The sequence below is a fragment of the Epinephelus fuscoguttatus genome, linkage group LG16 (genome assembly GCF_011397635.1).
Source record: "Epinephelus fuscoguttatus linkage group LG16, E.fuscoguttatus.final_Chr_v1".
Taxonomy (NCBI): domain Eukaryota; kingdom Metazoa; phylum Chordata; class Actinopteri; order Perciformes; family Serranidae; genus Epinephelus; species Epinephelus fuscoguttatus.
Window position 1 is genome coordinate 21,006,786 of NC_064767.1, and position 25,525 is coordinate 21,032,310.

At 42.0% G+C, this 25,525-nt stretch overlaps 2 protein-coding genes across 3 annotated transcripts; one reads left to right on the forward strand and one right to left on the reverse strand.

Moving 5' to 3' along the window:
• Positions 1 to 5,650: 5,650 nt before the first annotated feature.
• On the reverse strand, positions 5,651 to 7,654 carry marveld1 (MARVEL domain containing 1). The gene is made up of 2 exons (XM_049600459.1): positions 7,528 to 7,654; positions 5,651 to 7,307 (listed from the first exon to the last, which is right to left on the reverse strand). The coding sequence occupies exon 2, from the start codon at positions 6,882 to 6,884 to the stop codon at positions 6,378 to 6,380; it is 507 nt and encodes a 168-aa protein (XP_049456416.1). The 5' UTR covers positions 6,885 to 7,307; positions 7,528 to 7,654; the 3' UTR covers positions 5,651 to 6,377.
• Positions 7,655 to 7,861: 207 nt separating this feature from the next.
• Positions 7,862 to 12,104, forward strand: LOC125903501 (arginine vasopressin-induced protein 1-like). 2 transcript variants are annotated; one of them, XM_049600457.1, is made up of 3 exons: positions 7,862 to 8,005; positions 9,463 to 9,826; positions 9,928 to 12,104. In XM_049600457.1, the coding sequence occupies exons 2-3, from the start codon at positions 9,477 to 9,479 to the stop codon at positions 10,184 to 10,186; spliced, it is 609 nt and encodes a 202-aa protein (XP_049456414.1). In that variant the 5' UTR covers positions 7,862 to 8,005; positions 9,463 to 9,476; the 3' UTR covers positions 10,187 to 12,104. The 2 variants fall into 2 exon arrangements, with proteins under 2 accessions (XP_049456414.1, XP_049456415.1); XM_049600458.1 differs by having other exon boundaries at positions 7,889 to 8,105.
• The last annotated feature ends 13,421 nt before the right edge of the window (positions 12,105 to 25,525 follow it).

Consider the following 25,525-nt stretch of genomic DNA (forward strand, 5'->3'; position numbering starts at 1 on the left):
TGACCAGAATAAATTGAGTGCATATGGTTTTAAAAAATATGTTTTTTAGGCAAGTAAAATGTATTTATATAGCACATTTTACACCAAAAGGCAACCCTAATTGTTTTATAGCTTACACAGGTGAAAGCAAGAAACACACACACATAGCACATAGAGTAAAAACTATAAAAGTGACAAAAATGACAAATCAGTGAAATGCAATGGTAAACAGGTCTTTAGCTTGTAGTCAACATTGTCTTCTTCAAGTCTTCTTGCAATTAGTTCTTCTTTCGACCAGCATAGCAGCTACAGGCATCTTCATGTTTAGTCTTTATTCTGGGAACAACCAATAATCCAGAGCTAGCGAGGTTCATTCTGGGTCAGGAGATCTGATCAGTATCTTGGACTTAAACTGCTCAGTGAAGTTTTAAACGCCCTGCTTTTTTTTCCCAACAGCAGTATGATGCAACAGAGAGAACTGGGGCTTCTGTGTGTGAAATCTGTGGGAAAAGTAGTGCTAGGAAGCAGTTCTGAGCCATGTGAGCTATTATCAGGAACTCCATGATCCACGCTTGGAAGGAATGTTTGTTTTACTTCCCAGTGTGTGTCCACTTACGCTGCTCTAGAGATGCAAAGTTCGCAAAGAGTTTTCCTTCTTGGGAGAGCCTCACCTTAGATAGTACTCATGGGAAAATTAATCATCACTCTTTAACACTATGTTTTATTGAGGTAAAACTTACAGGTGGTTAATGTCAGAGGTGTTGCTAAGTCTGCATGAATCAGTGCCTAAGGATTAGTTAGTTAATGTCTCTCTCTAAGTTTCTCCAACCCTTTCACTCTCTTAAACACTCTCAACATCTTGGCTGACAACTGGCAGAGTGACGGAAGCTGTGGTATTTTCAAGGCTCTATAAATAGCTATCATCATTTCCCACCACTAGCTGCCATTGCTCTCACACACGCAGCACATGAACACTGTGCCCATTCAGAAGCATTGTGTGGGCAAAAGCTGCTGCAACAGATGTGGAATCAGTAATCCCAGTCACCATGTTAGGAAACTATAAACGGGCGAGTGTTGGAAGCAAACTACAAGGCCTGCACGGCTGGAACACTGTGCCCATTCATGCCTGACACAGACAGGAAATGTCAATCTCAGATTGCATCTTAGATCTTTACGTAAGGCATATTTGCAAATCGCTATTTGCTTCTTTTTTTCTGCTTATTCACTTGTCCTGTCTGTCTCCATCTGTTTTCTCATCTCTCCCTCTCCTCTGCAGTGGAATGTGCATCTCAGCAGTATCTGATGAAAGTGTGGTTAACAGGGCGCTGCTGTGTGCATGTGTCTGTGTTTTCATGTTTCGTGTGCGTACATGTGAGACAGGAGAAGAGTACTGTCAGCAGGGAAAAAAATGTAGACATGCTCGGATAGGATAGAGCACATCCACTGGGAATTACCCACCCAAAATTTGGGTGGGTAAGAAAGAGCCTGGAGATCTGCTGAGTGGGTTTAAACCAGCCAAATGTACCTGGTTCAGTGAACACTGTGTAACACCAGGCTCTGGTCTGTCAGAAAGTCAGGACTGTGCACAGTACAAAGGGCTGGTTATAGTCCTTCTTTGTAGGTATTTTTAGACATTAAAATTGACAGCTGAATAATACTAAACATACACAAAATCCAGAAATATTTAATGGGTAGCCAGGTAATTTTTCAAGTCTGTCTTGAGATAATACTGACTTTACCATATGTGCATTGAAAGGGTTTTAAAAGTTATTAAAAGTACTTCCTTGTGTCCAATCTGACTATGAAGTGATCATTTCGAAATTTCAGCAGTTACTCAGACCAAGCACATATATTCTAAATGTGTTTAGTGTAAAATTAACTTGAGTATCTCCAGAAAATGATTCACTGCTGAGTTCTGGTAACAAAAAGAGGAAGTTTTATACAAAAAGCCCTTTTCTTTGGAAAGCACCTACTTGACTAACATAGAATGTGAAGCCTTATATGGCTTTGGTTGAATTTAAGAAAGCATTTTTGCACGCAAGAACTGTGGATTTTGTCTCTCGTCACTTACATTGGGACCACTTTAGGGAACAGATCTTGATAAAAGATTAAGCTACCCTTTAAGACCAGGAACCTTTTTTGCTTAGTGAATATGTAGTGTGTTATGTATGTGTTGTTATGACAGATTCAGATCAGCTCTTCTTAAAATAACAATGAATCTTAAAGCAACAAAGTGGTGTTTATCACAAGATGTTTACTTTTTTTTTTATCTTAGATTGCAATCATTTGGCCTGGAAAAAAAATCTGAAAAAGACTTGTTGTCTTCCACTGAAGCTTTTCTGCACCTCACATTGTGCCCTGTACGCCCAAACCGGCCGCCAGAAATTTTTTTGGCATTGTACGTCTTTGCAAACCACAGTTATGTTACATTTGCATGTTATGTTGTAGCGGACATGTTAAACCTTTACATTTCAACAACACTGTGGTTAATGTGTGGTGAGGTTTAGGCACAAAAACCACTAGGTTATGGTAAGGAAAAGATCCTATCTTGGAATAAATACGTGGTTTGGGAGCACAGTCACAGCAGGAAACACTGTAAAGTTTCTGTAAAAAACAAATGCATTTTGTGGCACTATCCCTGCTAGAAAGAACACAGATGGGTTGCTACAAAACACCGACATTTTGTACCTTAAAAGCTGCTGGAAACACAGCAATGACTCACTAAACTGCTGTTGTCTTCGAGCAGTGGTCAGCAGCTTGGCAGAGGTATGGCCTGTATAGGTTAGGACTCCTCTTCACAGTGACAAAATGAGCTCATATACTTCCTCACTTAAAAAATGTTGATATGAAATGTACAAATGTAACACAATGGTTTGCAAAAAGATACAATGCCAACATCTTCCTCTGGCGACTGAGCTGGTACACCACTATGCTGGGAGGTGAGAAGCAAGAAAAAGATGCACTTTGAATTAAAGTTTTTTGGAGTCTTTCGAAAGAAGGACAGAAAACATTCCTGCCATTTCTCTTCGATAATCACGCCAGTGATTTATTTGCACCCATGAGTCACAGTCATTGTTATCCATTTGGACTTAAGAACTAACTTTTAGATTTTCTGGCAGCAAACTCTGTATCAGTTTTTCAGTGAACTGACATTAGTCCATGGCAACAGTGTGCGTGATGCTGTGCTTTCAGGGAGGGCCAGAGGAACCATTTGGAGGGGTTATGACGACTATTGGACGCTTGGTCGCTTGCAGACGGGTGGGAATGCGCGTACAGGAAATGTCTCTTTGGTTGAGTAGCCAAAAAAAATATCACACAGTTGGCACTGCAGAGAAGTGGCTGGCTCTATACGTCCTTACGTTTTCTTTACTGTCTATGGAGCTGGAAAAAAATACAGCAACCTCACCCTTGTGGCGCCCACACCCTTGTAACAATGTCAGAAGGTAACATAGTCCAAATTCATGCTATTACCTGTGATTACATGGGTTTCTTGTTTGGACTTGGATGTGATGGCTGAGGATTAAATTCAAAATGGGCTCATACACTAAACTGACAAATCTGAACACGATTGACATCTATAAACTGTGGGCTGTGTAATAATACAGCGCCTGTTAATGTGGTAAGCTCAAAGAGACTTTCAGGGTAAATGTGGAGAATCCTTTTCTGGCCTTAATTGTCAGCATATGCTATAGTTGTGAGTCATCCAAAACTCAAATGATTCACCATGGTTACTTTCAATATCGACTTGAACCCTGGATTCGGTGCTTTGTTTATGGAGCACGCTGGGCTGTTGTGTATTGTCTCCATTTGGTTGTATACACAGCAGTGTGTTTCCACAGGCACCCGACACGTGGACAGGACGACACTTCTGTGGAAATCTCAGAGGGGGAGACGGTGGATGGGAGTTTGAGGCGAGGGGGGCGACTCCTTTCCTCCTTTAGAAGTGCTAGATTTATATCCTGCAGCTGGTTAACATTAACCCTTCCACTCCTTAACTTTGACCACAGATGTCACCTTGCTCTCAACACACACACACACACACACACACTCGCGCACACACACACACACACACACACACACACACACACTGTATTTGTCCTGTCATAACTGCACAAAAAGGCGGCTAACCTAGAGGATCATATACTTAACAATTGGTCTTGGGAGTACAAACTAAATACAATACCCAAGTTAAGTTCTAATGTGGCAAAGGATTTTACAGTTTCCCTGGTTGTAGTTTGATCTGTCGCTGTCTTTATATGTTCACTTTTCAGCAAAAGTGTAGATTTCAGGGGGGACGCAGGAGACACTTACCTCTCACTATTTTATACTTGATGCAAAAAAAGCACAAATTAGTGCATGTTCAGGTTGAGGACTGGCAACCCTCCAACCATTTCATGTGTCCCTGTTGAAATGAAACCATCGCCCTTGCTTTTAAAGGTCGCTTTGCCTCTGAAATGTAGGCACTAAATAAGTCGTCAATGAATCAGGTAACAGCAGAGATTCTCATCAAGCAAGCAAGCAAAAGATATTTGTCATCTCTTTTTCTCATGATTGTACTGATTTCATGTTCTTATCTCTGCATTTTTTGTTGCCTTTGTTTGGATCTTGATTGTGAATCTGGAGCTTTGACAATGCAACATTTGATCTCTTACGCTCCTCTCCAAGAATAACTCATTGCATACAGTTGGAAGCATGCAAGAGGAGCGAGAAATGCCCAAAAAGGGAAAGTGTGTGTTTATGTGTGAGTAATCTGCAGCCTTTTTTCATCGTACACACGCCCCATGCCAGCAACAAGTGTGCAAAGTTTGAACACAGATTTGTCAGAGAACTGCACAACTGTCCACACAGAGTAAAATGGTACTTTGACTGCATAACGGCAACCAAACAGAGCTGTCACAGTGTGGCTTAGGGTGCAGTTTAATCAACTTGTCTGCAGCATGTTTTTGAGAACTGCATGCCGACTGGAATAGACGAGACATTGAATCATCTTCCGCTGCTTGGCTTCATTTTCATTGGCTGAGCGTCAGCCCACCTCCAGAACCCCAACAGACTGTTCCGGTAAGAACAAGCCTCTTCCCAGATTATTACACACACTCACACACACAACATGCACTCGCTGTTTCCAAAAGTAGGATAACTCTCATGCAACACACACACACACACACTCTGTCTATCATAGCACATGCATGCACATTGTCAGTGTGTGTGTGTGTGTGAGCTACTCGCTCATTGTCTGTTTGAGACACAGATAAGTCTAAGTCTTTCATGTGGTCATGTGGCATAGCACATAAATGATCCCTGCTGATTGGCCAAGGCTTTTATCTCCCAACAGGAAGTTCCTGAGGGCTTCCATCACTAGACCCTCTAAATCTGTGTTTCATTTGGAAAAAGCCACCAAAAGCACAATTTGCACATGCAACACGGCTCTTTCTCTAAATTTAACTCAAAGCACTCAAACAAAATTAACAAAACATTTTACGTTTCATTTAAATGTCCCAAAACATGATCATAACCAAAGAAACATCTCACCGGCTCTCACTTACTGCTCTTTATTCTTTGGCTTTACATAATGAACACTCAAGGATTTTTTTTTTCTTTTTTCTTTTTTTTTTTTTTTTTACGTTCAGCATACACATGTAGCACCAATCACATCCATATTGTTGGGTTGTCGTTGTCACAACCTGGTTGAGTGTACAGCATTCTGACAGAAGGCACTGATTAACAAAAACAGAGCTGGTCAAAAGGAGTGTTTTTTTTTTAGTCCGTTACACTTCAGTAACTGTTCAGTATAGTTAGCTGTCATACAAAAACACATACACACATAAAAATATATACTTTAAAAAAAGGTAATGAAAAGAATCCCTTGTAAAAACAACTGTAGTAATCCTTTTAGAGGTTTTGGATGGACTGTTAGTCAGTACCAAATCTACAAAATGAATGTTAAGGCCATTGTACTGTAAACTTATCGCTGAATATACTGCTACCACACTATAAGAGGAATATTATAATGATTCTTAATGAGGGAATTAGTGGAAGACAAACTTAACTAATACTAGGAGGCAAACACATGTCATTTGTGTCTTCATAAATGGATGCAATGCTTTAAACTTCCTAATTTCCAATCAGACTCCCACCCTGGGTAGCTAGGCCTCTGTACCAGGAGCTGCTTGGATATTTTCATGTCAGTAACCCTTCAAAACACTGATTATAAGGCCACAGAGTGATGTTTGGATGATTCTGCCTCACCACCAAAGTGGAAAGTTTGGTGTGGGGAGACAAGAGACAAACCTGTGATTAGAGAAGCTGTTGAGTTAAATTACAGTGAAGTTAACTATTCCTCATCTTGCTGTGGACCCCATGCCCCCCTCCCTGTCGCCATCGCCCCCCCTTCAGTCCCATCAGATGACCGTCTGTTCTCCCCGACACTTCCTGCACGCTCCATAAATAACGGACAGGAGGTAAGCCAGGCAGCACAGGCAGGCGAACACGGCGGCCGTCAGGTAGACCTTGTACATACAGGGGTGCTCGTACTGCTCCAGGTTGCAGTACGAGTTGCGTTTGGTCTTGTAGATCATGATCCCTATGGCCGGCAGGTAGAGCGCGGTGGCGGCCACGTCGTGCGCCAGGTTGGTGGACAACCAGCGCTCCCCTCCCAGCAGCGGGACCAGGTCCTGCTTTTCCAGCAGGGTGAGGAAGAACAGGGCGAGGGTGAGGAGCCAGAAGAGGACCGCCACGAACAGGACGAAGTGGATGGATCCTTCGTATTTGTTTGCGGCGATGGTGACACACAGCCCGGCCCCAAACACAACCTGCAGGATCCGGATGATTCCCAAAAAACTCTTGAGGAACTTAAGGATATTCTTCCTCACCTGCGGCTGGGGAGGTTGGGGAGGTTGGGGTGGCATCTCTCTCCTCCTCCGGTCACTCTCGGTCCCTTTTTCCCGAACAGGGCGGGTGCTTTCTGCCAGCTGCAAACAGCTGGGGAAAAGATGGGCGAAAAGTGGAAATAACGGGGTGGAAGGCCGGGTTTGTGGTCTGACAATGAAGCCAAAAGTGGACAAGTTTAGGGATAAAAAAGGAACTCTCTGTTCTTTCCACAGCCCCGGGGTTTTGAAATGAAAAACCTACTTGTATGTTTCGTCTTTTCCGTTTCCTCCGTTGAATGTAGCGTCTGTGTTGGGGGGCTGGGTGATGGAGAGGGGGCGGCCTGTAATTCAAAGCCTGCTCCTCCTCTGCTGGACTGCTGGAGTCATCCATGTCCGCTCATCTGCTCATGTATGTCCCTGTGGTGCGGTTTCCCGTGGAGTGTGTGACCTTTTTCCTTCTGTCTTTTAAAAAATAGGAGAGAAACATGCGTGTGTCAGTTAAATATAACGAAGTGGTGATGTGCGCAAAGACAGCAGTCAGAGATTTGCTACCATACGCCAACATCTCAGCATTGTTTTGTTTATTTAACTGAGGCAAGCAACAAATATATTGCATCAGTTATATAGCCTGGACATAATAATACAATATAATATAATGTTTTTTATTATACTGGAAGTATACCATAACAAAGGAGCAGCGCTAAGAAGCCCATGCGTCATACTGTTTGCGTGTATCTGCGCAGGATGCTGCTCACATGTTACTTCCCTCGCGCATAACTCACAGACACTTATCGTGCCAGCCGGGCTCATTGACGTCAATGGATTTCAGCACACACACCCTACGTGGCCAGGAGGCGGGGTCCGCCACCCGCCACCCTTCCTCCCCTCCTCACCCTTCCCCGCGATTGGTCGACTTAAAGCCGTTTCCCAGCCCCGACAGGAGGGCTCAGAAGATCTCTCCCCCCTCATTGGTCGGATGACGACATTGATCTGTGATGGATGGTCGACTCAAGGACAGAAATTGGTTGCAGGTGAAACTGGACAAACATACTGTCCTGCTGCATTTCAGCCATTGTTGGAGCTTTTACTGAAGAGGAACGGGGATGCAGAGGGAGATGCTTTAAGAGCAAAGCGCACTGGATCTATCAGTTCATCTTTGGGTGAGCAGAAGTTTTTTTTTTTATTATCGCATGACTCTCACGGGACTCCTGTTTACTGCCTTTTACGCACAGCGTAATGAAAGCCAGCACAGGCAGTACTGTAAGTTATTCAGCCACTGCATCCTATTTCATCTTCTATACTGGCACCGCGAATGTTTTAAAGATAATTTCATACCTCCTTCTTTTCAGAGAGTGTTGGTAGGCTATTCATAGTTTTGCAAATGCGCACCAGTGTGTTTGTTGTGCAAACAGTTAGTGGGCTGTAAAGACACCAGGGGGAGGGGAGAATGTAGAGGCCTGTGACGCTTGGTAGATGTAACCTATGTCCTATGCAAATAAAGGGCCTTTGAAAGGCAAGTGTTTGTCTTTGAAGAGCTGCATGCCATTAATGATTATAGTATAGGGGGTAGTATCACATGCATGTCCTCAAATAACCCACTTACTGTTTAATAAGTTTAGTACTGGAGTTATTCACAGGAAAATATAAATGTTTGCTCTTTAATTGTTTGTGATGTAGTGTATTGTTTTCCTTTTTATTCCAGAAATATACTTATGCTGACAAAACATGAGATATGCTGCACTAAATGGTAAATGTGTATTGAGGAAAGTAAGAGAGAGTGTGAAACTTCATTCCTGATGTAGTACATAGTAAGATGGACAAATTAATCTTCATCAGACAATTTTTCTTTTGCGTAAACTCCATAATCTGCTGTTGATAGTGCAAGAGGACCTTTTACTCCAGATTATTTTGTCAAACTGACAGAAAGTCCTTTCAGTGGAAAGGCGGCTGACCAACATGCAGTCATGATCTTGGGCACTCAGCTAACACTGTCTGTCAGTGTCCCACTTAAAACCATATGTGAGTAAAGAGAGATAAAGTTGCCATCTGCAGTTTAAGGCTCTTTAAAGCGCCGCTCGTCACTCACTTTCTAAAGTAGGATTAAAGAATCAGAGCAGAAGACTCACAGCTGACTGGTTTCAGTTGTGACAGCTTTGTATAGGTGTTGTGACGCAGTCAGTGCTCACGTACGTCATATACACTGTTGTTTTGTTTAAAGGTTCAGTGTGTAGGATTAAGGGGCATCTGTTGCCAGAAATTGTATATTGTATTTGTAACTATGCATCTGTTAGTTTATTATCACCTAAAAATAAGAATCATTGTGTTTTTGTTACCCTGAAATGAGCCGTTTATATCTACATTCTGACCTCTTCCATGGAGTCCACCATGTTGTTCTACAGTAGCCCAGAACGGACAAATCAAACACTGACTCTAGATAGGCCGTTTGCATTTTTGCACTGGTCGCCGTAGTTCTCCTACATACTTGGCACACAGAAGAAGTTTCAGTTCTGCAGCATCACTGCCAAATACCACAAAATCCTACACACTGCATCTTTAAAGCATCTCTCACCATGCATCACATCCTAATGAGTGGAAACTCTCACTGACTCCTCCACAGATTAGAGCCAGTGTATGCCACCTTCTCCAGTGTTTCTCCGGATGGATACCGGACCCGCCTCCCCTCCTTCCTCCATGGTGGTCGGCCCTTCCTCGCTGTGGCGGCTGGCTGAGAGGAGGAGCCGGAAGGCTGGCTCGGCGAACATTTTCAGCAACGTGAATCTGTGGCAGCTCCAGAGACTGTTCAGGGCAGCGGGGGATCAGGATGCGGAGCAGAGGGCCCAGCTGGTTTGGGGTCACAGAGATGAGGCAGAACTGGCTCAGGCCTTGATAGGACTGAGGGCCCGAAGTCACAGGAGAGGGCTGAGGGCTAACGGGAGAGAGGCGCTGGGCTCACACTGGCTACGAGCCTTCAATCACCTCAGGTAGAAAAACTGTGATATGATTTCATATACATTCACACCATTAATCATGGTGACTTTTTGGCATCCATTTTGTTTTCAACAACACTATGTATATTGTTCAGGATCGGGGAAAGCTCGCCAAGCAGCCAGGGAAAGGATCCAGGTGATGACAGTGATCCCGAGGCAGGAGCACACAGCAGTCCAGAGCCTTGCCGACACACTTCCATAGGGACAACAGGAAGAGGTACAGGGGCCACAGTGGTACTAACTGAGAGCCAGGGCCCTGCAGGGACTTCTGAGAGACCAGTCAGGACCAGCTCAGGACTGAGGAGAGGAGGAGAGAACAACCCAGAGAGATACCTCCACAGAATACTCCACTGACTTGACCAAAACACTCTGAGATGCAAAAATAACTTTCAGCCTGTGAGTCTCGCAGCACTCCTTCATTCTGCACAGCTTGCGTGTCTCTCCTGAGTACAGTGTTCACAAACTTGAGCCAGGTTGAATTAACTTCTTCTTCTTTACAAGTAACGCTGTATTGCAGGTTGAAAGAATGGAATAGTTTCTTATAATGCCATAATATCTGGTCTTTTAATGGCACTGATCAGATGGCTGTATACTGATACTGCACTGTAATTTGTTACGCACACATATCTCTACCTGAATAATGAAGGCAGTCCAAACCTCTGACTGTATCTTGTGGTTACCTCTCAAAACTGCCTTATGTGTTCTCCATCCACACTGAATATCATGGACAGTGATGTGGTGTTTAAGTAGTTTTATCATTGATTGGAGTTAGTGTTGTGATCACTTTGTGAATAAGCCATCATAACCTTATTTGAACTATAAGGCTGAAAGCACTGATATCATAATGCACTGGTTCCCAACCTGGAGGTCCCAAACCCCATTAAGGGTCGCCAAAGCTTGATGGGGGGGTCGTTAGGCATTCTTGATTTTAAGGATTGTAAGAAAACGTTTTAAAAAGATATACAGTAGGCCTATATCTTAGCATTTTATTCATTTCTGTGAAGAAAACTGAAGTGAATTGTCATATTTAAAGTTCAGATTATTATTAAAGATATAAACTGAAAAAACCTCACAGGACAAGGGCACAGCGAAGTTCTGGGGTCTCATTTATAAACATTGTGTATGCCCTAAACAAGGCCTGTAAGGAGTGTATGCCACGAATTTGTGATCCATAAAAATAGACTTGATGGAAGAAAATTTGACCAGTGCTTCTGAACATTTTGGAGACAGGCTTTTGTCCATATGTTCATTTTTAGTATGGATCCTACGCAATGTTTTATAAATGAGACCCCTAAACACAAGTTATATTCACAAAGACTTCACTCTCTGCTAAACCGCATCATCCTGCATTAGAAAAGTATACAGTTAAAACAACCAAAGTGCTAAAAGAACAATGGCCAAGGGTCCAGGAGAAGAAAAACAAGCCCATTAAGTATGTGTGATTGTGCAAAACAGAACAAAAAACTATATGGACAAAAGAATCGTATGAGAAGTTACCAAAAATATCACTAAATCTAATCTCTGATGCAATATTCACAGGAAATAATCTGCCCAAAATGAAACTAGATAGCTCATTTACAGACCTTCCTGCAGATATTGTGTTTACTATTTGCTTTAACTGGACAGTTCATCAATTTATCAGCTTTTATGCATTGAGCCATAGATTAGCAGTAAAATATGTGACTTAATCAGGGGAGAAAAGGGGTCCCGAAAAGGTTGGGAACCACTGTTATAATGTGTGGCTGCACTGTGGATGTGCTTATCAATAATTACATCTACTTCCTGTACCACAACAGCCAGATATGTAGATACGTGACTTTTCAGCTGTACCCACTGTGTCCCTGGTTGTAGGTATGGTACTTAACGCAACACTAAAAATGTTTAAGAGTGCAATGGAAGCAATGTTAGATGTCATGGCATGTAGAAATGCATGTCCATGTTGCACACACTTACGCATGATGACTCAGTAAGAATAACTTCTGCCAGTCACTGGTTTGTAGCGATTAAAAACAAGTGTCAGATGGTTGACGCAGCCCAGAGACCAAAAATAATGAATATCAGCTGCAAGGCCAAACTCAACAAATGTCACTCGCTGTCCAGGGAAAGACAAACTTGAAAAAGTAATGATGTCATGTTAAATTGTTCATAGTCACAGTGTGAAAACCCACTCTGCCTATGACAGACTGTAAGTCACTAACTTTGATGAAGCTTTTTGATAATACTGTTTGATGTGTCATTTTTAAGTTTGTGGTAATAAAGAAGTGAGTCTTTGTATCGTTTGTCTTGTTTTATATGTATACTGTGACCATTTGAAATAAAAGAAAAAACATTTTCAGAAATGAATGCTTCAGTATATTTTTACTGAAACACCACAGGTAAAGCATCCATTAGTCTGTTGTTTTTAGATTCTCATTTCCACTGTTGTCATGTGTCTTATACATATAGTTTGCACATATTTACACCCAGGACCTGCAGCTTGCACCACAGTGGTGGTTAACCACTGAGCAGCTCCACCAGACCAGTTGGGCGTTAAGTACCTTGCTCAAGGGCACCTCATTAGCAGTTGACGATGAATATAAGAGCATTACATGTTTCTTTTCCTGAACCCTGCATTTGTAGCTGCTTCTCACACAAATATTCTCTGACAGAGGACTGCTTAGTAACAGCTAGTGGGGCAGTGTTAGTTGTATTAGAAACAAATGCTGCCCTCTGATGGTCATGCCTAGTAATGATGCCATCATGTAACTCAGCTTGTGGTCACTAGATGGCGCAAAAGGTTTTCTTTTGGGAAAGCAAAGCACTTCACTGAGGCAGTAAAGATTCATCCTTGTCATGTCATATATAGCGACAACATTCCCACTGAAAACTTCAAAATTCAGACTATTTTATCGTGAGGTGAAAACGGCAGATTCATTCTGCATTCAACAGCCAAATCTGGTGATCAACCAGATTTGGCATTTCTAACTTGTCTTTTCTGCCAGGTTTACCAAATCACAAATCCTAAATATGAGGCAATGGGTGAAAAGTTGTCAGGTTTTTATTCCCACTGCAAATGTCCAAACCAATGGAAGCCCAGTCTGCCAATGGGATGAAAAAAGCTCCTGTAAGTCATTAAAATGATAAACTTTCTTGAAACAATGAGATATTATTTTAAACTACTAATACTTACTCAAACAATTAGCTAGTGTCACAAAACAATGAGAAATTTCCTCAAAATTATGACTCACTTATTTTGAAATGATTACTCTCAAAATATAGACGTAATATTTCAAAATAATGACTCTGTGTCTAAGAATAATGAGAAGCTTTCTCAAAATAGTATCTCAAAATAAGAGAAATGACAGTATGTCATTATTTATAGATACTTTTTCATTATTTTGAGAAAGTTTCTCATTTTAATGACTTAACTTTATTTTTTCACCACTCTGGTGGAAATGTGTTTCCGTACAAACCCTCAGACAGTGTCCCCCCATAACAGAAGAATATATTAGACTAAATGGACCCACTGTCAGCCCACTTCAGTGTCAGATGCTGTTTTGATTTATTCTAACAAGGAGAATCTGTACATGCAATATAAATGTTACTTCATCCTTCCACCTGGTTATAGCAGTCTTGGTCTCAAAACCTCTCCTAAGACCACTTTTTGCAGGTCTTGGTCTTGAAATCAACTGCATTTTCATTCGGTCGTCTCACAGTCTCAGACAAAGACTGAGACAAGACCGGTCAAGACCACAACTGCAGAGATATCACTTAATTGTCTGTGCAAAACAAAAGGAGTGTTGAATAAAGATGGTTAAGTTGATTTCAGCTTGTTAGTGTTTGTGTTTGTTTGCTCATAGAAATCAAAGGAAAATTCCCACACATAAAAGTCACCTCTGCAATGCCTTTTGATAGTTTTATCAGGACATTTCTCATGATGCATGTATACATAGACACATATATTCAGTATGGCAATAAAAAGAGGTGAATAACAAGGAATCTTCATTTGTTTTCTGTGGGTGTTTTTATGGGAATGTGGATCAGTTCAGATCAGTTCGAGGACTGCCTATGGTTTGCAAGTGCCACATTTTATTGCAAGTGTGTTACTCAGTGTGAGACTCACACTGGTCTGGTCTTGGTCTAATCTCGAACTCAATGCACTCTGAACTTGGTCACAGTTAAGGTGGTCTTGACTAAAACACTGCAGTCGGGTGAGCAAGAAGAGAAATGATGAAGCACCACTGAGTACATCAGGAGGCACAGAAAGGCCTTTATCTCCAAGACAACATGTAAAGTTGAATATTTGGACTGGGATTACCCCACATCCACCAGATGTTCTCTTCCCCATCAGTTTCCTCCATCTCCTCCTGGGTGACGCAAAGCGATTCAGAGGTCATATGGGGGAAAAAGTCCTTTCTGTGTATCCTGGATCTACTCCGTAGTGCCGGTCTGGTGCAACGGCAAACGGAGGCATCTGTAGGGCAGCTTTATAAAGTGCTGAAACCACAGCAGACTCCCTCAATGCAGAGACAGCAGCAGATTGACTCTGAGGTAATCCTCAATTCGCTGAGCTTCTCACCTTGTTGTGTAAAGTAAGCTCATTGCACAGAAAAACCTCATTTTAGTGCCTATTTATGGGTTATCTTAAGTTTTCATTCACCCCATAAATCTTATGACTGTAGATGTGAGGTGATGATCCAGCAGTTATAGAGCTGCAGCTAAAATAGTGGTTTGCTTTGTGGTTTGTGCTCATTCTTCACTGTTACGGTCAGTGGGGGAAACTGTGAGGCACTCGTGTTTCTCCTGAGAATGTCCGTATTGTGCTACTTTACTCTACTTAATCACATTTCAGTGGAAGATATTTTTCACTCCTATACAATTATTTGACAGCTACAGTTACTAAATTAGTATTTCACATTAAACAAAACAGTAGTTAGTTCCACCATTACTCCAAGTAATGGCCCCTCTTGACCTCTCTGTTGGTTTCCTTTACATCACTGTTTGAGGCTCAAACAGGTAAAAAGGTAAAAAGGACAAGTTAGATTTAAAAAGAAGAAAGAAATAAGGAGAAGAAAGAACATGCATGTAGCAGAACTTCTGAAAATCTTCTTTCCCATCCCATTAGTGCAGGCCTGCCGTCAAGGGAGGTCAAAGGGTACAGATGACCCCGGCCCAAGGCCAAGGGAGGGCCCATGAAAAGGTCTATCATTGACCCTTAAATGGGATCAAGTACAACACTTAACTTACAGACTCTCATCACTGACAATACAAGTTATATCCTCCTGAGATCCTGTGTCCTCATATGATGACATCACATTTTGGGTTTAGTGGACCTCACACTTCATTCTACTTAACTCAGACCTGGCTGTCAGACAAAAAGGCCCTGCAGAGGATAGTGAGGACAGTGGAGAGGGTCACTGGAGTGCCACTACCCTCTGTCCAGGAACGTTTTCAGAGCCGATGCAGGAACAGGGTTCTGAGCATCATCAGGGATCATTCACACCCTCTCCACAGGCACTTTGAACTGCTACCATCAGGCAAACGCTACTGCAGCGTCAAGTCTAGGACCAGTAGACTGCTTAACAGCTTCCTCCCGCAGACTGTTAGGATGCTATACAGTTAAAGCGGACTCTCCATACATAGGCTACTGCACATGGTCACTTTAAATGCCAAATGCCAATTGTCACTTTTTCTAAAAGTGGTCAATGCTGATGTGTGATGTGTGAGTGTCATACTGGACTTTAGGTTTGCTGGATAGTAATGGTTTTATTGTATTTTATTGATGTCTGTTTTATGGTATTAGTATTTATTAATCTAGTGTTGGAACGATCCCCCGCAAACACTGTTTCGTTTGACCTGCAGTACTGTTGTATGATTGGTGAGATGACAATGAGATGAGATGATGAGATGGTTGAAACTTGTTTATTTATGATTAATAATATTTGTAGTTTAATACGGTAACAAATTTGACCAATTTTAGCAACAGTTACAAGCTAAGATGGTGTTAATTGGGAAGTACTCATTTTAAGACATTGGGATTTTATTATCATCTCATGTGAGGACACTGGGACTTAATAATTGTTGACAATGTTTAGTTTTTTATACTTATGGGGTCCAACTGATCCCAAATAGCTGGAAGAAATTAAAAATGCATAACAAACTAAAGTCCAGGTCTCAGAGAGATATGTATTCACATGATAAATTAAAGTGATATTATAGTGATATGTATACTGATTTTGCCCCCCACACCTATGATGAGGAGCCCACTTTTGAAAACATTGTTCCCCTGCTGGTCTGCATTAGTCATTACAACTACTGAGTAAACAATCTACATATATATGAAGTAGATAAATCAGCTCCACCTCAACCAGCTACAACAGAAAAATGCTGCTTACAAACTGTTGCATCAGCACCAACAGTCAAGTCAATCTAATAATATCTCAGTCACAGGACCCATCTCTCTTCACAACAAGCATTTTTACTTTTGATACTTTTTGCTGAAAATATGTTGCACGTAAGTAGAGTTTTAATGACAGCATCTTTACTTGTACTATCATCATTTTTTATTGATACTTTTGCTTATTATGGTGAGGAGGTTCCTCAGCGGGTGTTTTGGGGAGACCCAGATAGGTCTGAGATGAGGGGTCGGACAAACAGTGACTCTGTTAGACTCCTGTCATGGTCTCAGATTAATGAAAACCTGAACCACAGACAATTAAGAGTGCCGGGATCAAAACCTTGCTCCAGACTCCTGGGTGCTGACCTGGATGTTCAGTGACCATTAGTTCATCCCACAGAGATCACAGCAGACTATTCCCTCACATAAATATCATCTTTAGATATGTTGGCGCTTTGTAATTATCACTTAATCAGTCAGATGTGGAATTATATTGCAATGAGACACACTGAATGGAGATAAAGAAGCATCTAAATCTGGGTTAACTTATAAAAAAACAAATCATGCTGACTTCTGTACTTGTAGCTATTATAGTTCTGTGCACAACAGCAGCGTGGCGGCAAACTGAGATTCCTTTGTGGTACATTGTTGCCTTTCAGGCAACATGCACATCTTAGCACTTTTCTAAGTTATGTGCATACAAATGAATGTCTTCATGCTTCCAAAATTATGAGGGAAATTTAGCAGTTAATGAAAAATGACAGAAATTTTTGTGCAATGGTTTTGTAAAAGGCATGTATTTCTGGAACTCATTGTTCAGTCCAGTCCAAGAAAAATGCCACTTTGGGTGAAAGTAGGTGAAAGTAAACCAAATAAATTATTTTGAGGTTCTGTTCTGTCCTTTTCCTGTTCAAACCTATTAATACAGGGATGTAAAGTGAGTTATACAGAGCCGTTCCCAGTGTTTGTGCAGTGAAATATTTGCATTTGCATAAGGATCTTTCAAGGGTTTGGTTATGACAAATTTCTGTAGCCTAGTTTCTCTGGTCAGCACAACTTCATAAGGATAAAATGAAGACTGCCTGTTTAGGCTACAGTTATTCCTCAAAAATGCAGCACATCTACCTCACATCTTGATTAAATCCTCCTCTGTTGTGATCATATATCAGATTCGCTCCACTGCCTGTCTCCTAAATCAGCCAAATAACTGTCATTTTAAGGGACAATAACTTTTTATGATGTCCTTTTAACAGAAACTCGGATTTCAAATGAGCTTATCTCTTTTTTGTCGTTTTTTTGGTGCTGCTTTCCAGACATTTTAGCAAGGGTGAGCTGCGGTATAGCTGACAAAAGATGAAGAAAGAGGGGGGTGACAGCTGTACGGAGAGCATGGGGAGCAGATCGGATTTTCAAAAGGAAGACAGGGAGAAGAAGAAACAAGCTTTTCTTTCTGGATGTCTGCGCATGTGTGTGATTGACAACAGAGGCCGTATGGAGATTTTAGGATCTGAGAGCTGAATGTGTCCCTGCTGCATTGTAATTAGAGCACGGAACAGTAATTAGTGAAATGATATATACAGTACATGCTCCTCGTGCTCTGATAATAATCCCAAACCCGCACATAAATGCGCACACACACATACACACACACAATCCGTGTACCACACTCTGAGTCTTTGTTCATGGTAGAATCACACAACACTGCGGCTCGGCACTCATTGTTATTCCTTCCTCTGTGTCATTGTGTGCCTTTGTTCTTATTCTCAGTACTGTACAGCTCAGGCTCTTTCTTGCTTCTGCAGTCTCTAAACACTGGCATGCCCCTGCCTCTCTGCCCCCCCCCCCCCACCCCACCCCATACACACACACACTTTGAGGTGAACGTACAACATCAAACATGATTCAACAAGAGTGTCCTGCTGAGCAGAGGCCAGCACCTTTCCAGTTTACTAAATTTAAAGGCACTCAAGTACAAACACTCTTAAGAAATGAAAACTGCTTTATTGATGTAAAAGACAGATCACTATCTTGAAACTATAAAAAACAAATAAGACTTCAAGCTGAAATAGCAGCACCGGTCATGAAATGATGGTTGAAACGGATATAGAAATGACCCTCGACCCTGGCGCCTTCGAAACATATTCCAACATGTGTATGCACAAGGTCAAACTGCTTTCCATATCTGAGACCTTTCTGTCTGCCTTCATGCTTTGCTGCCTTCTGGGCTGTGCAGAAACACGTAGAGCCGACTTCACATCACATCATATTACGATGCATTGCCCACACCTGAACTGCTCAGAGGCAGTGAGAGGAAGTGGTTTTAAAAGCAGCCTCTTGGTACTTTAATAGGTAAGATCACGTGTCAAATGGTTCTGTGGCTACTTTGCTCTTTGGCCTATTTTTGAGCTCACATTAGAGTTACGATTGTTGTTTTTATTACAATATTAGTCTGTTATTTTCAGGTCATGGAACAGCAGTTTATATGTTGGATATTTTCTGCGGCTCAGCTGGGGTTGTTATTGTTGTTCCCTGGTTCATAGATTATAATTAGCATGCATCAAATTACTGCCAAATATAAAATAAGCAGAGCTAATACATTTTAAAACAACTGACAAACTTTTCTCAAATTTTCTCTTCAATTATTCCTCTTTTTAAAGGATTATTTTATGGGCTTTTTGCCTTTATTAGTGTAATTAATGATACATAGAAAAAAATCGAACTACATTTTATTCTCTAACCTGTAGTGCTATTCATCAGTCTAGATTGTTTTGGTGTGAGTTGCCTAGTGTCGGAGATATTGGCCGTAGAGATATACTCTCTCTAATATAATGAATCTAGACGGCATTTGCCCCCCCCAAAAAAACCTCAACAGCAATGCCTCTCTCCAGAAATCATGACCTGGTTACTCAAGATAATCCACAGACCGTGTTGTGAGCAGTTTCATGTAGGAAGTATTTTCTTTCAACCAAACCACATCTGGCAACCGTATCACCGCACAGAAGGAAGCTTAATATAGCAGCAAACCACTATTTGCTATGTAAAGATATAGTGGAGTAAAAGCATACTGAGCAGAGAATGAAATCACGCTACCTCTGTGTTTAATAATCCGACCTTCTCTGTGGTTGTCCACACAATTCACACGCATACGCTCTGAACTGTGCACAGAGCCCCTTTAAAGTCCAGTGCATATGATTCAGGGGTATCTACTGGCAGAAATGGTAGCCTATGTGTATTCATAGCTATGTTTTTAGTGGTTCATAATCACCTGAAAATGAGAATTGATGATTTTTTGTTACCTTTGAATGGACCATTTATATCTACAGATAAAATGGGTCCTCTTTCACAGAGTCCGCCATTTTGTTCTTTTGTTCTACAGCCCAGAATGGACAAATCAAACACTGTTCACGGGGCCATTTGCATTCTTGCATTCTTGCGTCCTTGCATCAGCCACTGTAGTTGTCCTCTACGCTTGGCATATGGGAGATTTTCAGTTCTGCAGCTTCACCACTAGATGTTGCCAAATCCTACACACTGGACCTTTAATGGTGTCTTCCTTGGCTGAGCTGTGAAGTTGGCTAACTCAGTCATGCTAGGTAAGTAACAGTAGATGCACACTTCCTTTTGTGTAGTGATGTGGTTGACAGGTGTAAAATTGGTAGACAGGAAATAGCTTCAACATGAAACTGCAACGTTTGTGGATTATCTTGAGTAATGAGCTCATGATTTCTGGAAAGAGACATCAATGTTGAGTTTTTTAAATGTATTTTTTGGCACTATGTGTCACAGCTCAGGTTTCTTAGGTTGTTTTTTATTCAGTTATGTTGTTTCCTGTTTTACTTTGAAGCTCACATCTCCTCTCATTTCAGATCACTTCACTTCCTGCCCTTGTGTGTTTTCCCTCCCTTTCGATGGCCTCACCTGTGTCTGATTGTTTGTCCCGCCCTGATTAGTCTCACCTGTGCCTTGTTATCCTTCCCCTCACCACAGTATTTAGTGTGTGCCTTGTTTTCTCTCTGTGTCAGTTCGTCCTAGCTCCTTGTGTGTTGACGTTCCGGCTTTTTGATTCCCTGTGCCTCTTTGTTGTTTTTTTTGGACTTTGCCTGTTTTTTGACTCTGCCTCTGCCTTGTCCCTTTTTGGATACTTTTGCCTCTACTGATCTCCCTGTGTGTACCTAAACCTATTTTGTCCAGTAAAGACTTTTTACTTACCTGAACTGCCTCTTGAGTCATGCGTTTGAGTCCATTCTCTCCTGGTTCACCAGCTTTAACACTATGAGCACCACAAGCCGAGTGCCATCTAGTCCCATTGTATTTCAGAGTAGGCGGACATCTCTTTGGCTGATACCTCCAACACTTTTCAACTCTCATCAAAAAAATCTAGACTGATAAACAGCACAACAGGTAAGAGGAAAAATGTGTATTTTTCAGTTGGGGGTGAACTGTCCCTTAATGTTTGTAATGGCACTGCTCAAGCTGGCTAATGGCAGAACAAATCTTCAATCACATGAAACCTGAGCCTTTAGCTCAAGCTATATTAAAGAGGCTGTGTACTTCTAAATTTTTCATTAAACGTAGGAGAGTTGATCTAGTTGGTGAAATAGCAGTGCAGCGTGTGTTATTGCAGTTTAATGCACACTACATTTCTTGGTGTTTGTTTTTGTGATAATTTCAACCATGATTGAGTGGTGAATAGTTAACGTACTTCACTTCATGTGTACAAACATTGTCAATGCAGCATCACCGGCACAATCAGAGCAAAGTGTTTCATATGACGCCAGGAGAAAACTCTGCACTCGCATCCCATCTACTCTCACAACTTGACATAATAAAGGCTTGATTTATTCAGAGATCCGGTTGCATGGGACTGGTTTATTGTAATGTGCAATAACAGTATGTGCATATAAAGATCAGCAGGGTAAAGTGGGACTAATTTCATATTAACATGTACCACTGGGCTGGAACTAAGAGGGAAAGCACGTCTGAATAATTCAGTTCAAATCAGACCTCAGAGCCAGTGACACAGTATACACAGTAACCTTGAGTTAATGAAGAAAGTGGCATGCAGGCTCACTCACATATCACACATCTATGCATGCAGACTCAGTGCTTTTGCTCGCACGCATGCAGCAACATGCATGGGTGCACAGATACAAAATCGTGCAGCTAACGCCCTTATGCTAGTTCAGTCTTCCTCAAGCTTTGTTTTCTCCTGTAGAGGATGATACCTGTTAAACATGTGACAGAGCACGCGATAGGATAGGACAGGACAGCAGTTTGTTCAGTGACCTTTTTGGATTTCACAGACTCTGTCGCAGCTACAAAACCTCAGGGATGGGGACACTTTGTGACACACATGCGGATGCATTGCATGCAGACCTAACCACAAAGTGACACATATTCACCCAAACGTAAACACGAACTCTTGTGAGTACAAACACAGCTCTGCAGTGCTTCAGTGGGTGTGATGATTTAGATCTTTTTCAGAGGGAAAAGTGGTGCTGAATAGTTGAAACCTAAAGTGCTTACTGGCAGACGCAAGTGATATAGTGGGGTGGCTCATTTTCATTGCTTCTTCTTCTTCTTCTTTTTTTGCAATATATTTTTATGGAAAAAGAATAGGGTACATAAAAAGCAGCTCCTCAGAGAATTTTGTTTTTCATTTATCCACCCTCTCCCCTTAAAGTATTTCCATACACCATCAGACAGAGCATGGGACCAGTGCATCAGATATTTATGTCTAGCACACACTTTAAACATCCCAATCCTGGTCTAAACTTCAAAGTCACAAATACATTAGACAGGGACAAACATTAAAGAGACAAAAAATAGAAAAAGAAGAACAAAGATTAACAACATCATTGTCATCTCATAATCCCTCTGTAGTATACCCCAGGGCTACAGCTCTTAGATGTGCCACTGAAAGAGCATATTTACAGGGACAACACTAACACATAGGCAAGTCTGGAGATATATAAAATATAAATAAATAAAAATGAAATGACGAGGAGACAAGTAGAGGAGGGAAAAAAAGAGAGAAATGGAGGGATTGGTGTCAGGCTTTGTGTGCAGTTTCAGGGGATTTATGGTGGTCACTCCCCAGTCTGTGAGAGTGAGAGTACCAAGGTGTTAAAACACACAGTAGGTGTGGAAAAGGGATGGGCGGATCGATGCCGTGTGATCAATACTTTGATGCACACAAGCTGTTCTTTAGTGTTGATTCCTTCAAAGAAATATCTATAATAAAGTTATATAAATACAAAATATTCATCACTTCCAAATGTTTTCAGTACTTTTGTATGTCAAAGCAGTCCTGATGTTTAGCTGGCATGTTTCACATGACTGGAAACCTATGTGACATCCAACACATTCTCACTCCGACCTTACATATTGACGTTTGGTCATGGACCTTCCACATCCTGTTGATGTTCAGGGACGCCGTGTCAAGTTCTGCCTGTTAAATGCATTGTCTACTTTCAAAATTCACTTCCGTTTTCATAGGCAATGTAATGTCAACATACTTACCATTTCAAAATAAAAGCACTACGTCAGTAAAACAATGCAAAGTGACGTTTTTCTTTTCCTTCAACATCTAACGCACGTGGTTGGGTTTATGAAAAAAGAATAGGGTTTGGCTTTATAATCTAACAGGAAGCATACACCTCTCTCTCAGGTGAAAGTCAGTGTTTGTTGGACCCATACACTGCCCCTCCTGCCCGCAGTACTCAAACTTTTGTCGCCTTAACTTTCGTCCCCTTAAATTTCGTCCTGCTGCCTTTCCCCCTCACGCTGCAGAGCGCTGTTAAACTATATGGCGATAGGCCACATATAATGCAGACGTCCAAGGACGGCTTTTTTCATCAGTGTCTGACACCGCAGGTCACTGCTTGAGTACCAGATTTCGACAACTTGGGAGTGAGACTGGGTTGTGACATCAGGCACAGTCGCACACCTCCACATAAAATATGGCAGAAAGGAAACATAGTCTGGTGTGGCGCTACTTTTCATATCATAGATAAAAATGCGGCAAGGTGCACTATTTTAGACAATAAAGTTCCACACAACAGCAAGAAGAGACCATTATTTTTGAAAGAAATGATCGGTATTGGTATAGTTGTAATTTTAACAAAAAGTATCCATATCATATGAAATTAAAAAAGGTTTGGTTTCGCCTATCTCTGGTGTTGAATAACAACGCCCAAACTGTGTTTATGGTTTTCAGCCAGTGTCGACCACTTTGGCCCAAATATCTCAACAATAAGGCCGACTGCATGAATTTCCATGAATGTTTGTTGAGACATTCATGGTCCTCAGAGGATGACGCCTGACTTTGGTGATCCCCCGACCTTTCCTCTGGTGTCACCAGGGGGTTGACGTGTTTGACTTTGAATGAAATATGGCAACAGAGACTTCAGTGTTCCCTAGACTTTACCTTGAGCACCACCATGAGGTTCACATTTGTGGTTTTGAGTGAAATGTCTCAGCAGTTGTTGGATTCATTGCCATTATGAGTACACCCATTCATGTTCTCCTCAGGATTAATTGTAATAACTTTGGTGATCCCCTGACTTTTTATGTAGTGCAAAATTTTCAGTTTCTTCAGTTCTTTAATTTATTACCAAATGATGACATTCTCATCAACCTCAACTACATCTAGTGCTAATTAGCAAATACTAGCATGTGTCGTCGTCGTCGTCCTCCGCTTATCCGGGTCCGGGTCGCGGGGGCAGCAGCCTCAGCAGAGAAGCCCAGACAGTCCTCTCCCCAGCCACTTCTGTCAGCTCTTCCGAAGGAACCCCAAGGCGTTCCCAGGCCAGCCGGGCGATGTAATCCCTCCAGCGTGTCCTGGGGCGGCCCCGAGGTCTCCTTCCGGTTGGACATGCCCGGAATACCTCCCAAGGGAGGCGTCCGGAAGGCATCCTTACCAGATGCCCGAATCACCTCAACTGGCTCCTCTCGATGTGAAGGAGCAGCGGCTCTACTCCGAGTCCCTCCCGGATGTCCGAGTTCCTCACCCTATCTCTAAGGCTGAGCCCAGCCACCCTATGGAGGAAACTCATTTGACCATAGTTGAGGATTGGAACGTAGATTGACCGGTAAATCGAGAGCTTAGCTTTCTGGCTAAGCTCCCTCTTCACCACAACGGACCGGTTAAGTGCCTGCATCACTGCTGACACCGCCCCAATCCGCCTGTCAATCTCCCGCTCCATGCTACCCTCACTCGTGAACAAGACCCCGAGATACTTAAACTCCTCCACCTGAGGCAGGACCTCCCCCCAAACCTGGAGTGTGCAATCCACCCTTTTCCGGCTGAGGACCGTGACCTCAGACTTGGAGGTGCTGATTCTCATCCCTGCCCAGAATACTAGCATGCCTACATGCTAAACTAAGATGGTGAGCATGGTAAAGCTGCTTAACATCAGCATGTTACCAGAGTTACTGTGAGCATGTTAGCATTTAGCTAAAAACACCACCGTGCCCAAATGCAGCCTTAAAGAGCCCCGTATATGGCTCCCATTACTGTGGCCTAAGTATATTCAACACAGGCAGGTAAGCTACTGAACACTCTTCTTGTCAAATACAGACTTTCAACTATTTTTAGAAAAAAAGAACAAGAGAAAAATCTTTGTGTGTTGTGTGTGACATGCAAAGCCAGCACTTAAAAGGATGGAGGCCCAAGAATAGAACCCAGTTAAGACTGTTTCCACCAACAGCTTTGAAGTCGGTGTGTAGCTCCCAGGGAGGACGTAAAACGAATGAGATCCTTTAATGGAAAACGACCCCTGAAGTCCTCTAACCCTTCCCGATCCGATGTGAGGACACAAAGAACGTGTGTGGCAGATAAAACGCTGCACCTTTGCAGACGTCTCCTTCCCCATCACTTTGCATTCATATTACTCTCTTCAAAGGGGCTAATTCAAACGCTACAAACGCAAATACGTCTGAACACACTTCCCTGCAGGCATTGTCACTTTGAGAAGGAGAACTTATTTGAGACGTGGTAGCAGATGAGTGAGTGGTTGGTGCCAAAAAATGGCCTTTAAACAACAGTACAGTGCCTAGGTTGGCAAAATGTCACATGTAATTCAGGAGATAGGATTGGTTGTGAGTGGTCTGATGTGTCATGAGGAGGAAAAAGTGGTCAGTGTAATAAATGACTGACAGATAAGGGCTGGAACTGGACTGAGCAGCCTTCTTAGACAGCCTGTTGTTGGTTTTATTAGGATTCAGGCCTTGTCCTCACAGATGTGGATATTTTTGTGAACGTATATATTTTTTAAATGTATGTTGGCCTTTTGTCCATGTCCAAACTGTGTTGT

What these genes read in the sequence shown, in the direction of transcription:
- marveld1 (XM_049600459.1), bottom strand. Translation starts at nt 6,884, where the DNA reads ATGCCACCCCAACCTCCCCAACCTCCCCAGCCGCAGGTGAGGAAGAAT.
- LOC125903501 (XM_049600457.1), top strand. Translation starts at nt 9,477, where the DNA reads ATGCCACCTTCTCCAGTGTTTCTCCGGATGGATACCGGACCCGCCTCC. An exon ending in CGAGCCTTCAATCACCTCAG is followed by an intron (nt 9,827 to 9,927) that starts GTAGAAAAACTG and finishes TATATTGTTCAG; the next exon opens with GATCGGGGAAAGCTCGCCAA.